Source organism: Podarcis erhardii (assembly GCF_964252035.2).
Source record: "Podarcis erhardii genome assembly, chromosome: 2".
Taxonomy (NCBI): Eukaryota; Metazoa; Chordata; class Lepidosauria; order Squamata; family Lacertidae; genus Podarcis; species Podarcis erhardii.
In genome coordinates this window covers 77,359,174-77,374,142 of record NC_138498.1, presented here as the reverse complement: position 1 = coordinate 77,374,142, position 14,969 = coordinate 77,359,174, and the positions used below count along the sequence as shown (strand labels likewise).

The following is a 14,969-nucleotide window of genomic DNA, read 5'->3' as shown; positions in this document are numbered from 1 at the left end:
TTAAATTTTGAACTTGTCATGCAGCCCAGTCTTATGATGACTATTGAGGAAAGGGGGAACTTCCCTCTCATTCGTACGGCTTGTCATATGGCCGTGTTGCTTAAAATCAGCCTGGTGGTTTATGTATTACTGTCTAAAGTTGAGCTGTTGCTGTTTTGTTCTTAGATGAACATTATATTGACAAGAATCTAGAAAGTTACTGAGGTTGCTAGGAATTGTTATCGTTTGCTACAGGTCAGCAAGTGTTACGTATTTTATTACTTTGTGGATCCAAAGGTTGCCTTACCTGAAGGCTGATTCATACACTCCCAAGTCACAATATTATCTAAACCAGGATACAAGTTGTTTTAGAAAAACAGAACATTATTTACTGTTTTCTTCTACAAACTCATTCTGAGTAAAGGCAGCCAGGCTTCAACTAAACTACCAAGACCTTGTGTCAACCCATTGACACAATATGCGAAGCCTTTCATACGGTAAGAATCCTGAGGGTTGTGAATCATGCAGCCTACAGGTGTTAGTCTGTGAGACTCGCAACATGAGGCTGTTCTCACAGGGCTTGCTTCTAGGTATGAACACTGGGCTGCAGCCTAATACAATAGGAAGCAAGAACCAACATGCATTATCTAGTTGCACTCCTTACAAAACCCAGTAAGGTCAATCAATATTATTGTCTTCCTATATTGCACATGATTTGAAGCAGAGAGATTGTAGCCACCTGTTGAGTACATGGCACAGGTGAGATTGAAACCGGGGTGGGGGTAGGGTTCCTGATTCGTAGGATCAGGATTGATGCTATGCTGGCTCACCAATACATCATAGGAGAAAGCAGATGTTTTAAAGCTAAGTCTCTTGATTTTTTTTCCCATGCAGAATTTAATGTTGGTCAGTATCGGCGAGACTTGGTAAAAACATACAAGTCTTTTGAGTTCTTCCTGCCAGACAATGAAGAAGGCCTGAAAATCCGAAAGTAAGTTTGTAATGTGTCTTTTTCCTTTTGCTTCACAGTGTTGCTTTTATCTGCAGGAATGTTTTGTGTTTTCAGCATTTGAGGCAGCTGCTACCAGCTCTTATCAATTCAAGGAAAGCGACCCTACAATGGCTCAAATTATTGACCAGCCCTAAGGGTTGCATTCCTCATACAGATTATAATCTTAGTACTGCTATACTAGCTATATGGTCTGAAAGAAAACTTTTAACTTGTTTCTACATTTTTTAAGTGTGTGTCTTGGATGCCTGTGTAATATAGGTTAATTGATTCCGAAATTTTGTATTTTGCTTTTAAGCATGCTGTAGACAAAGTAAGTGCCATGTATATTTAATGATGCCATTTTTTCGGGAATATAATTGTTATGTTATCTCTTCTTTTTAAGACAGTGTGCCTTAGCAGCACTGAATGATGTTCGGCGATACCTTTGTGAAGAAAATGGGCATGTGGCAGTAAGTGTTTCTCTCACCCCTTTGCAAAAAACAACAACACCCCAAACCATTAACTAGCTGCATTTTCTGATATTAGTTATTGACACCACCGTTCTAAATGCAAAATTAATATTGCAATATTGTTCAGACCAGTGGGGGTTTAATTATTGATTCCATACTAGATGAAGATTAGGATGACATTTTTATGAATTATAATGGAAAGGTGGGGGGGGGGGGAGACCAAGTTAGGACCATGAACCTCTTCTCATAAATTCTGCTTCTGGAAGTATCTCTCCTGTTTGAAATGTGATGTTAAGTTTCTGGTGCAGCAAATGTTCAACAGAATTTGCAGTGTTTCCAATTTTCTCCTCTTCTTGCTTTTCGAATTCCAGTGAGGTGTGTAGTTTACAGTTTGTGGTGCATAGAGTTTGTGATGATGACGTAGACCTTGTATGATTTCTCTAAGAACAGAAAGAAATGATAACCCAGTAGTCATCCTTGACCCTCATTCATGCAGCTGATCCCCCCCCCTTCCTGTTGATGAACTTCTGCCTTTTGCTACTTACTGGTTTCCTTATTTTAATCTTTAAAATTGCCCCTCAGCTTTCTAGCCTGTAATGCTTGTTTGCATGGTTTTGTTGAAAAAGCTTCTTGAAAGCATGTTGTGGTGTTACACAAGGACAACGATGAAATGTGTGGGAAGGCATAGTTTACCAGGAAAGAAGAATTCCCCACATATTTCATACTTACCATTGTTCATTGTTCAGAAATGATCGGTTCCAGTCCACTTACGTAATCCAGCTCTCAAATGTTATGAATCAAACCTTAGTCAAACCCACTGGAAGTTCTTAATTGTCTAGTCCAACATTTGTGATCTCCTGGCAAATGACCTGAACTGTGAGGACTAAATGATAAACCTGATTTGATGTCTCAGTATATACTTGTGTTTAGTGGTACAAAACTGTTGAGTTTATTGCACAAAACAACAAAAAGCGAGCATGAATTTTTGGGGTGAAGGGATACCAAATTTGGGGATTTGCATTGGGCTATTTGGACTGCCTCCTATCCTTGTTCCATGAAGTGAACCAATAATAAACTTTGTACCTCTGTGTTTAAACATGTATGCTTCACAGATCCAGTAACATGAATTTGCTCTGTGCCTGTATTTCATTTTTACAGGTACATGTAAAAAGTTTGGTGGGGAAAAGTAGTTTGTGACAAATCTGTTCTCTTTGGTTGCTGTTACATGAGATCTACTCCTTCCGGGTTGTAGCTGTCTATTTTCTAATATAGCATTTATTTTTCCTTTAGGTTTTTGATGCCACAAACACAACAAGGGAACGCAGAGAAACCATCTATAAGTTTGGGGAGGAAAATGGGTATAAGGTGAGTTAAGAGCCAAGATGTTTGAAATGGCTCGTATAGGAGAGTGCAGACTGATGCTTTGTTCTCAATACATGATGGCATTGCCTGGAACTTCATGTGATATTTTCCAGTAGCAGTCTTGTGGAATAAGTATCGCCTCCATTAAACCATACTAATTGCAGCTCCTATTGTGTAGTTAATCAGTAGTCCTGTTTGCTGATAATGGGTCCTACTGTGCTAATGGTTACTGCCACTGACTGGGAGACAGGATTCTGAGACCCTGTTCTAGGATTTCAGACAGTGAGCTGGAATAAACTGTCTTTCTCCTTAGCATATAATAGTTGTCTTATTAGCATTTAACTCCCTTGTCAGTACAGCTTCTCTGTGGGTGTATTCCTTTATGGGGGAGCACGCAGTTGCAATGCAGGTGGTGGGATGAAACTGCAGGGCTGCCTTTCCAACACAGAGGCATCTTCTCCTTACCTTGACAGAGCTGGGTTGGGGTAGTAATGGGGTTGAGGCTGTGCAACACCCACCCCACCCATGGTGCTTCCACTGGTGCTTCTGCTTTGTCCAGTGAAGCAACAATGATGTCAGTATTCCAAAGGGCATCTCTGTGACTCTGCCTCACCCCACACACCACTACTGGGGCCTGTATTCTTTGTTCATCCTCCCAAAGACACCTTGCATAGAGTTCATCTCAAAAGCATCTATGTTTGTTAACAGTTTGTAATACTGCAGATAAGTATTCTGTATTTATACTTTCATTTGCTGGTAGGAACGGCCTTTTTATACACCTCTTACTTTCTGTGTCTGTTTTGTCTTTGCTGCTGGCAAATCACCAGTGCTGCTTCTTCATCACAGCAGACTTCACTGACAGAGAAGTAGTATGGTGTGTCAACACCCCAGGCTTCTACTTTGTGCTGCAATTTTGGAAAGCAGCTGTACTTTTTGATCAGAGGTTATGTCAGGCTACAGTAAGGCTTCGCTACTGTGCCTTAGGCTCTAAGCCAATGTGCCGCCTGACTCCCTTTCAATGACTTGCCCTCTTAATTTGCAACTGCTTCATTAATATTATGCTGTTTGGAGGTGCCCAAAAGTAACAGGAGAAATGCATAAAGTTTGATCTCTGATGGGATGTTCAGCAGAAGGCGTATTTAAAGGCAAAACATAGTTTGTAAGACTAAATATTCTGCTGACTACACAAGCCTGCATTTGCAGTATTAGCCACTGGATCTGTTCTAACCCTTTCCCTCTTTTGTCACTTCCATAATTGTTTGTTCCTGTTTGGCTCAAAGACTTTCTTCGTGGAGTCAGTATGTGTTGATCCAGAAGTCATTGCTGCAAATATTGTGGTGAGTATCAACTTCTGCTATTAAAAGAAGGAAAAGGTTTTATGTCTCAACATAATTTCCAAAATCAGTCACATGGTACAGCTGCTTCTTTTTACCCTTCTCCATTTTACCTACTTTTATACAATTGTTTGGATTTATGGATTGCACACAATCTGTTTCTGCAATTTTCTGTTGAAGATTGCAATTGAAGGCATTTGGCCCACAATGCATCCTGCATTCCGCTTCCTGGCAAATCTTGCACATTGTTAGATGCAAGGCTTTGTCAGAATTGCTTTGAACAAAATCTCTTGCAATGTCCACTCCAGTTTCTTCATAATCATCATATATTTTTTTTAAGGAAGTTTCAAGATACGTTTTAGTTGAAAAAACCTAACTTACAAGCAGGCAACCATTTTTTTCTTGCAATACAGGTTACACGTGATGTTTGCTGTTGTGCACATTTGTTATCTTAGCTGCTATTAGACCATATTGGAGTACTGGTCCATCCAGCTACGTATTATCCACACTGACAGGCAGCCTGTTCCCAAGGTTTCCAGCAAAAGTATTTCCCTTGAACTTGATCAGGCCAGTGGGCTATCTAGTCTAGCATTCGGTTATCACTGTGGTCAAGCAAATGCCTGCAGGAAGCCTTCAAGCAGGACCTAAGCTCATTAGCACTCTCCACATCTGTGGTGTCTGGTATTCAGAAGCATACTGCCTCTTGACAGTGGAAGTCAAACATGGCGGTCAGTGTTTGTAGCCATGATCGCCTCTATGAATTTGTCTAATCCTCTCTTAAGGATGATGACCAGCACTGCCTCTTGTAGGAACAAATTCCATAGTTTAACTATCTTCTGTGTGAAGAAATACTTCCATTTGTCTCTCCTGAGTCTTCTGACATCAGTATCATTGGATGTTGCAGCCTTCTGGTGTTATGAGAGAGGGAGAATAACTTTGTTTATTCACTTCCTCCACACTATATCCATACACTTTGTACACTTCTATCATGTCACTCCTGACTTCTCTTTTTCTAAACTGAAAACCCTTAAATTTTATTGTATATTGTTAACTGCTGATTTTATGTTTTGTAAAAAGAATAGGATAACTTAACACTGACTTTTATTGATGCTTTAATTTTATGTTTTATGCTTAGAACAGGTTTTTTTTAATAGATAAGCGGTATACAAATTTCATTAAATAAGCAAGAGTAATTTTTTTAAAATAAAAAAGAACCCCATACTTTCTTTCTCAATCAGCAAGTGAAGCTGGGAAGTCCTGATTATGTTGACTGTGGTAGCGATGAAGCTGCAGAAGACTTCATGAAAAGAATTGAGTGTTACAAGAATTCATATGAGACGCTAGATGAAAATCTAGACAAGTAAGTCTCCGTGTTGCTTTGTTTACCTTCAGAAACTTAATTCTGCCTATGTGTGGCTTAATTCTCACTGGTGTGATTAAATCTATGCCTATTTGAGATTTTCTGCTTCAGATTGCAGGTGGGGATCACTCGATTTGAATTCTCATCCATGCATAACAAAATCATTAGTTGTACTTGGAAAACTCGGAGGGGAAAATAATCTAGTCCAGCTTTCTTCTTGACATTTTAGTTTTCTACATGTAGGGATATATTTTTCCATGGGGAGGCACTCAGTTATAGGAGCCAAGTTCTGCAGCCTTAAAGTGCTGCCAAGACACAGGTTTATCCCCTCACTGGAATAAAAAAATAGAGAGACAGCCACCTCCTAACAACCTTATGCTTACCATGGAAAGTCACCTATGTCCTGTTGGTCCAGATTGTGGAGATCACACAATAATAATGATTTTACACCCACACCCACACCCCTATTGCTGTCTAGCGGCAACAGGAAGCATTCCTCAGTACCAGGAAAAATACACAAAGTGTCCATACCGCACTTACTATCATTTCACTGAAATTGCTTAGAAGTTGCTTGCACAGTTGCCCAATAACCTCCTTTCTAGGATGGTTAGAACCTTAAAAAAAATAATAATGAATGAATGAATGAAAACTCGAGAGTTTTGGGTACCAGTGAATGCCTTCATGTTTGCCATGGTGCCTGTGGATGCTTGGTGGGCAACCTATGCCCTAATAGAAGTAAAATTTCCACACACACACTTTCAATGAGGACTGGGGATGCTAAATGGGTACAGAATGCTGACTGACTGTTGAAGGGTGTGGAATTATTATTTATTATTATTTATTACATTTATATACCGTCTATACCCGCTGGTATCTCCTGCAAAAGGGCATGGCTGCCTGACTACCTCCACCACTATAACCAGGAACACCATATGTTGCTGCTGGTCAAGCTTGCCTTAACTAATGGCAAGTTATCGGGATTGGATAGTTCTTCCCATGTGTAAAAGCCATCTACTTGGGCTTAGTCCCAAGAGAAATTATGTTAGGGTATAATTGCACACTACCCAACTTCCCCGTGCTAGTCGTTCTGGGGAAGTTGTTTCCATCATATTCTAGCACATGGTAAAAACAACCCCTTATTTCTGGTGCCTTTGGAGGAGATAAATGAAGCACTGGTCTGAATATTGTAGTTTTTACACATAGTTTTGTCTCTTACCGTGAATAGGGATCTTTCTTATATTAAAATAATGGATGTTGGACGGAGTTACCTCGTGAACCGAGTGATGGACCACATTCAGAGTCGGATTGTTTACTACCTCATGAATATCCACGTAACTCCTCGCTCCATCTACCTCTGTCGGCATGGTGAAAGTGAACTCAATCTAAAGGGAAGAATAGGAGGAGACACCGGGCTGTCTCATAGAGGGAAAAAGGTAGGGATTGTAATGTCTAATGTAGGGATTCTTTTTCATTTCTTACCTTCAACCAATTTATATTTAGACCAGCTTTTCCCTACAGGTGCCTCTTTTGGACTATTATTTCCATCAGCTGCAGCCAGGACAACCATGATGGCTGGGGCTGATGGGAATTGTAACCCAAAGCTCCTGGAGGAAGACACCAGGTTTGGGAGGGCTGACCCCAGACTGTATTTTAAAATTTAATTTTAACTGGTTAAACTTGTTTTGTGAGCAGGATTCCCCCTGGCTGCCTCCTTCCTTCTGTAGCCCCCTGTATCCTGTGAAAAACCACTACTCAAAGTCATAAGACCCTCAAGATTGGTGTCCAATGTGACATAGAAGTGCAGGGGACGGGGGGGGGGGTGCAGTGAGAAGCGAAGACTGGTATAGATTAGGGAATGTCCCGCCCCTTTTGCACAAGTGGGAAATGTATTGTAGTTGGAGAAGTGCTCAATTGGACCCAAGCCAAAGAAAAGCTGAATATCTGCTGTGGCCCTCATTTCACAGACCGAGAGACTTTGTTTTGTTGAAGGCATACATAGAGCCTTTTTGAAAGACACCATTACCTCATGGTTAGAGAATTAGGTCCTATTGGCATCTAACTTGACTGGAGTGCTTCAGCTGCAATTTCCTCATGACATTATTATTTGACGTGCTTTTACAGTTTGCCAAGAGTTTGGCACAGTTCATTAACGAGCAAAACAGCAAAGATCTGAAAGTATGGACGAGCCAGATGAAAAGGACCATTCAGACTGCAGAGGCTTTGGGAGTGCCTTACGAGCAGTGGAAAGTTCTGAATGAAATAGATGCGGTAAGATCATCTCATGGTCACATCTGAAATGGTTTTGAATTTGTATGATGGAAAGAGACTTACTTTATGATGCATCAGTAGGAGTTCTCCAGTGTGTGTTCCGGTTAGATTGTAAGTCTTCAGGGACTCGTTTTCATAATTTATAGGTTGAGTGGCACCTAGCTATACATATGCATTATAAAACAGTATTGTATTTGTCATCATTATTAGGATTAGAAAGTAATAATGATTAGATTCATGTTAGTCCACCATCCTTGAGAAGTCCTTCAAGCCTTTACAGTGGTACCTCTGGTTGTGAACGCTTCTGGTTGCAGAAGCTCTGCTAACCCGGAAGTAGCTGCTCCTGGTTGTGGCCTTTGCCCCAGGATGTGAGCGGAAATCGTGCACCGGAGGCGTGCGCGCAGCGGGAAATGCCATTGCTGAAAGCGCGCCTCAGGATAAGAATGGTTTCCGGTTACGAACGGACCTCCGGAATGGATTCAGTTCGTAACCAGAGGTACCACTGTATCTCATTTTGGAACTTAGCTTTATTAGTTCAATTAGATCTGCATTGTATTTCTCATTGAAGCATCACTCACAACTTACTTCAGGGTATTTTTAAGTGAAATCATTGATCAGCTCACACCCTCAAAGTTCTAAATGAAGAACACCATGCTCCCCATCCTGCAATTCAAAACGCATTGGGAGTGTGCGGTGAGGAAAGTGTGCAGAGTGTGTGATGTTCTGTATTATCTCTGGCAAAAAAAGAAGGAATGGGAGATGAAAATAGTGTGTCTTCTCTTCTTGCAGCTTTTGCCGCGAGGATAGCTGGCAGGACTGTATAGATTGTACAAGTAACCCAAGCACTTGCTTCAGGTAGCAAGACGCTTAAGACGGCATGGCAGTGAAGTCGCAGTAAAACCCAGGATTTTTGCAACACCATAAAAGTGTGTTATACAATGCGTACCTTCGGGGGGGGGGATGCCACAAACACTCTTTAAATGTATATGATGTTGTAAACTCCAGTGCCCTTATGAAATTGGTAGTAGTTGTAATAGTAATAAAAATACTTCCATAGTTCTTTTTGAAAATCCAGACCACTTACCGTATTTTTCACCCTATAGGACGCACCGGCCCATAGGACACACCTAGTTTTTTGGGGGGTGAAATAAAGAAAAAAAAATTTTATTCCCTCCCAGCCGCGGGGCTGGGGCGGGGGAAGCCCAAGCTTTTAAAAACGCACCTACCGTACTTTTTAGAGGAGAAAAGGATATCTGCCCGAAGTGCGGGGCACTCTGCTTCAGCCCGCCCCGCGCTCCGAGCAGCAGGCTGCTATCCGCAGCCTAGGGAGCCCTGCGGGAACTCCCGTGGGCTCCCCAGGCTTGCTGATAGCTTCCTGAAGCCTGGAGAGTGAGAGGGGTCAGTGTGCACCGACCCCTCTCGCGCTCCAAGCTTTAGTGAAAGCCTGCATTCGCCCCATAGGACGCACACAGATTTCCCCTTCATTTTTTGGAGGGGGAAAAGTTCGTCCTATAGCGCGAAAAATATGGTACATATAGTGTTTTTGTAGCTCTTTCTACAACCTATGTAACATAAGTCAATACTGTTATTCTCATATAGTACAGTAGATGGGTGTCTGATGTTGAGAGTGTCTTATGTCAGATGAGCAACCTCTATAAACAGCCCAGTCTTTTAGCCATAAACCTACACTAATTCTCATGTTTTTGTTGTTTCCCTAGGGAGTCTGTGAAGAAATGACATATGAAGAAATTCAGGAACATTATCCATTAGAATTTGCTTTGAGAGACCAGGACAAATACAGATATAGATATCCTAAGGGGGAGGTATGCTATCTTGTTATATTTTCTCTTCTTGGATGCGAAGTGTGTAAGAATACCTAGCAGCAAGTGGAATGCTAAGTGCAATGTTTAAAGGGGGGAGGGGGAGCTTTTGAGGTAAAGGGGAAAAGCGATTTTTTAATACTAGCTCTACAAAAGTCTTTCGGCATATTTCCCCCCATTATATCTATCTCAGTCTCAAGTTCTCACTTGTATACACATGTGTTAAGGATAGCAGTTTGTTTTATGTTCATTGCGGTATACCTTTTTGTTTCAAAGGGTGTTTTTTTTTTGTAAAACTTTAATACCTTTTTAACCATTCAAAGTTGTAGGCAGTGGGGATGAAAATATTGAGCCGGGCCCACCACCTTTCATGTATTCCTTGAATGTATAGAGAAATAATTTCTGAGGGGGGCTAAAATAAACTCATACGGTTGAAGCAGAGTTAATTCTGCATCAACTGGTCCAGTCTTCTACATACTTGCATTAGAGGTCAAGCGTTAAGCTGTGCTTGGAACAGCTGTTCCAATATTTGTAATATGTGCAACATGCCTTATTGTTAGCTGAGTGTTCCACCTCCCATGAGTTGGCTGTGTGATCACCATAACAGTGCTGGATCCCAGGTGGCCATTATTTGTAGAACATTTAAGCAGCCATGTCATAATAGAGAAAGCTTTCTAGAGTTGTTTGCTAACCTTTCAGAAAAAAGAAATGGGTTTTTTGTTTGTGTTAGCGGCCATGCACCCATGCTTAATGGCTAACCTTTGGTGTTCTTAGCTGTAATTTGTTCATGCATTCATAGAAGTAGCAATGGTGTATTACTGACTAAGAGTTTCAGGGTGGTTAGTCCCCAAGAAGTGCTAGTTTTTATTAATATTTACAAAGTAAACATATCATTACAAAATGAATCGTTAGATCAAATCTTGATATCTAACAACTTAACTAAACATGTTCTGAGTCCAATTTACAAACTAACAGCAAATTTAGATACCTCGGGTAATTTGTATAAATCAGGTAATTTGTATTAATCAAAATGGGGAAAAGGTTTAATAAAGATAATCCTTTCAGCATGGGATTAGCTGTTTGCCTTGTACACAACAATAAAAGAGAATTTCTATAGACTGATGTTCAGGTACTATTTGATACCACAAATATATGTGCAAACAGAGGTAGAGGTTTAAATAGAGGTTTAACTCTAATACGGTTTAACTCTAATACGCCTGGAAGAAGTGGACCATTTGGATCCCTTCCAGTCGGGATTCAGGCCTCATCATGGGACTGAAACTGCCTTGGTCGCACTGGTTGATGATCTCCGGCGGGCTAGGGACAAAGGTGAGAGCTGTTTCCTAGTTCTGCTGGATCTCTCAGCGGCGTTTGATACTATCGACCATAACATCCTTCTGGACCGTCTTGAGGGGCTGGGAGCTGGGGGCACTGTCATACAGTGGTTCCGCTCCTTCCTCCTGGGCCGTGTTCAGAAAGTGGTGGTGGGGGATGAGTGTTCAGACCCCTGGGCTCTCACTTGTGGGGTGCCTCAGGGTTCTGTCCTCTCCCCCATGCTTTTCAACATTTACATGCAGCCGCTGGGAGAGATCATCAGGAGGTTTGGGCTGGGTGTTCATCAGTATGCGGATGATACCCAGCTCTACCTCTCTTTTAAATCAGAACCAGTGAGGGCGGTGAAGGTCCTGTGTGAGTGTCTGGAGGCGGTTGGAGTATGGATGGCGGCTAACAGATTGAGGTTGAATCCTGACAAGACAGAAGTACTGTTTTGGGGGGACAGGAGGCGGGCAGGTGTGGAGGATTCCCTGGTCCTGAATGGGGTAACTGTGCCCCTGAAGGACCAGGTGCGCAGCCTGGGAGTCATTTTGGACTCACAGCTGTCCATGGAGGCACAGGTCAAATCTGTGTCCAGGGCAGCTGTTTACCAGCTCCATCTGGTACGTAGGCTGAGACCCTAGCTGCCTGCGGACTGTCTCGCCAGAGTGGTGCATGCTCTGGTTATCTCCCACTTGGACTACTGCAATGCACTCTACGTGGGGCTACCTTTGAAGGTGACTCGGAAACTACAACTAATCCAGAATGCGGCAGCTAGACTGGTGACTGGGAGCGGCCGCCGAGACCATATAACACCGGTCTTGCAAGACCTACATTGGCTCCCAGTACGTTTCCGAGCACAATTCAAAGTGTTGGTGCTGACCTTTAAAGCCCTAAACGGCCTCGGTCCAGTATACCTGAAGGAGCGTCTCCACCCCCATCATTCTGCCCGGACGCTGAGGTCCAGCGCCGAGGGCCTTCTGGCGGTTCCCTCATTGCGAGAAGCAAAGCTGCAGGGAACCAGGCAGAGGGCCTTCTCGGTAGTGGCGCCCGCCCTGTGGAACACCCTTCCAGCAGATGTCAAAGCGATAAACAACTACCTGACATTCAGAAGACATCTTAAGGCAGCCCTGTTCAGGGAAGTTTTTAACGTGTGATATCTTACTGTATTTTTAGTTTTTATGGAAGCCGCCCAGAGTGGCTGGGGAGGCCCAGCCAGATGGGCGGGGTATAAATAATAAATTATTATTATTATTATTATTATTATTATTATTAGTATCATATTTTTAGTCATACCCCCAGATCAAGTGATAATTGGGGTTTCATCATAAGGGAAATAACAATTACAGTTTTTGATTTGCAGTGGACCTACAGGCTATCTTATTAGGTTTATAAAAGGCAAACTATTATGGAGATCTTTAACAGCAGCAGGACTCTGTCGGTCACAAAATGGATAAAGATAAACCTTCCCTTATATAGAAGACTCTAGTGCTTGAGAGCATTCAATATGGCTTACTCAATTAAGCTTACAATCATGATGGAAATCAGAGAAGGGAGACAGCAAAGCTACAAATTTATTTAAAAGTGGAGCTTTTTAAATGAAATGAAATAAAATAGGAATGATTAAGTATATGATACAGCTTAACCACACTCACTTTGGTACTGATTTCTGTGATGGTGCATTCTTTCAAGATAAATTGGTTTAAATTTAGTGTTTTGTCTTGTACGTGTGTGCACACACTTATCTGCAGAACATCTTATTATGTTTTGCCTATAATGGACAGCTCTTTGTTTGCTCTGTGTATACAGTCAAGAGGTTGATTATATTGTTGATTTCTCCCCCAGTCATACGAAGATCTTGTTCAAAGGTTGGAGCCAGTGATTATGGAGTTGGAAAGGCAGGAAAATGTGCTTGTAATCTGTCACCAAGCTGTTATGCGCTGTCTGCTTGCTTACTTTCTGGACAAGCCTGCAGGTAATTATATTTGCCTTAACATGGAGAATTTTTACCTTGGTCAATCAGTAACAATTTCGTCCCACAATTATTTCGTGTGCATCCTAAATGAGCCGGAAAAATGCTGCTCTTCATGACTCATGTCAGACTTACATTTTCACCTGTGCATGGGTCAAAAGCACTTGCTTTTCTGGGGTATCAGGGTTGCTTTTGTGAACCTCCTATGCTCTAAGATCATCTAGGGAAGACACACTCTGGGTTTTTCAGCCTTCTGTAGTCAGGGCAGGGGAGATCTGTTCCACCCCATCCCTGTCCCATAATGGTGCTCCACCTGTGGAATGCCCTCCTTAAATCTGCGTTCCTGAAGCCTGTAGTGAGGAGCTTTTATTCAGGAGTTTAAATTCTGGGTACTTTTTATTATTGCAACTTCTAGAATTTTGGATATCTGAGTTCTCAAAGGATTTGTTGCAAAGAGACGGCATGGCTGTATCATGCCTGTTTGTTTTTATGATGGAAGTCTCTGCAGTTTTCTTTGAGATAGTATAAAACTATATTGAATAAATAAATAAGGGATCCCCATCCTTTTGGGCTCAGGGGAACATTTGGAAATCTAAGAAGCTATCACAGGTACCACAAAATTCTTCAGTTTCACAGAAGAAGAAGAAAACAACCTGATGATCAAAAGGGCAAATAACCCAAATTGCCCCATGGACAAAACAAGCAGGAAATATCTTCCAAAAAACAAGCAACCCCCCCCCCCCCCCGCCACAAGCAAGCAAGCAAGCAAGCAGCAGCAGCAAGATATACACACTGAGAGACAATTAAACAAAATGCAAGCGGTGGCAGAAGCCCTTTATTTCTTTTTGTTTCTGTTGTGTTTTGGGGACGGGGCACAGGAAGGTCAGGCACCATCCTGAGAGCCCCCCCCCACTCTTTTCTTTCTCTTCCAATGAAGAATGCATATGTGGGGCCCAGAGGCTTTCTGGGAAACAAAAAGGAAGCAGGCAGAGCAGCTGGAGACCTACACATCTCTTCCTTTGCAGCACAACCACTGCTAAATGTGGTGTGTGTGTGTGTGTGTGTGTGAGAGAGAGAGAGAGAGAGAGAGAGAGACTTTCAAGAAAAGCTGTATCCCCCCCCCCAAATAAAAAAATAAAAAAATTGTGAGTGGCTTGGAGCCCCGGTAGACACATTGTAAAATGTGTCTAAGGGTACTATGGCAAGTGCAGGTGCCATGTTGGGGACCAGTTCCATTGCTGCACTAACATGGTTAGTGGTTTGGAAGAGGGGCATTTCTGTTGCTCTCTATTAAGTTTATTTTCTCTCCATCTGTTTTAGAACAACTGCCTTATCTCAAGTGCCCACTGCATACTGTCTTAAAGCTAACCCCAGTGGCTTATGGTAAGCTGTTCAAAATGTATTCTATCAATCTATTTGTATTTCAGCTATTAACTGTACAGTGGACGCTCGGGTTGCGAACGTGATCCGTGCAGGAGGCATGTTTGCAACCTGCAGTATTCACAACCCGCAGCGGTGCGTCTGCGCATGCGCGGGTTGCGATTCGGCACTTCTGTGCATGCGCAAAGCACGATTTAGCGCTTCTGCGCATGCACGACCGCCAAAACCTGGAAGTAACCCGTTCTGGTACTTCTGGGTTTCAGCGCGTCCATAACCCGAAAAAACGCAACCTGAAGTGTCTGTAACCCGAGGTATGACTGGAATTATTATGGAAAACATCACATTTGTCGATGGCGGGTATCCAGTAGTTTAAAGTTATTTGTATATCAAAAGGAATTGTTCACTTTTTAAATAAAATTACCAGAAAGTCCATGACAGTGTTTCATAGCACCATCCTATGCATGCCTACTCAGATGTAAGCCCCATTGTATTCAGAGAGATTTACTCTCACGTTAGTGTGAATAGAGTTGCACATTGCAAATTGTAAATGTGCAGGTCATCATTGGGATTTGATTGCTTAGTTAATCATCCTATTAAAATTAAAATTTATTCTTTTTGTCTCTGTTCTTCCTGAGTCTTCAGATTGGGGCAGGCTAGGAATTTACATGAAACAGATTGGCAATAAAATGTAGTGTGGTGGTGTTAAGGATGCCAGCAAG

The 14,969-nt window shown here is 42.1% G+C and overlaps 1 protein-coding gene across 3 annotated transcripts in view; it reads left to right on the top strand.

Annotated features, from left to right (window-relative positions):
* Positions 1-14,969, top strand: part of PFKFB4 (6-phosphofructo-2-kinase/fructose-2,6-biphosphatase 4) — a 68,654-nt gene that overhangs the window by 38,781 nt on the left and 14,904 nt on the right. For all 3 annotated transcript variants that reach the window (XM_081848334.1, XM_081848333.1, XM_081848332.1), the window contains exons 3-12: positions 874-970; positions 1,374-1,440; positions 2,731-2,805; positions 4,083-4,139; positions 5,375-5,496; positions 6,722-6,929; positions 7,618-7,764; positions 9,483-9,587; positions 12,744-12,873; positions 14,191-14,253. In XM_081848334.1, the coding sequence (XP_081704460.1) occupies positions 874-970; positions 1,374-1,440; positions 2,731-2,805; positions 4,083-4,139; positions 5,375-5,496; positions 6,722-6,929; positions 7,618-7,764; positions 9,483-9,587; positions 12,744-12,873; positions 14,191-14,253 (1,071 nt within the window). The remainder of the gene's footprint in view (positions 1-873; positions 971-1,373; positions 1,441-2,730; positions 2,806-4,082; positions 4,140-5,374; positions 5,497-6,721; positions 6,930-7,617; positions 7,765-9,482; positions 9,588-12,743; positions 12,874-14,190; positions 14,254-14,969) is intronic.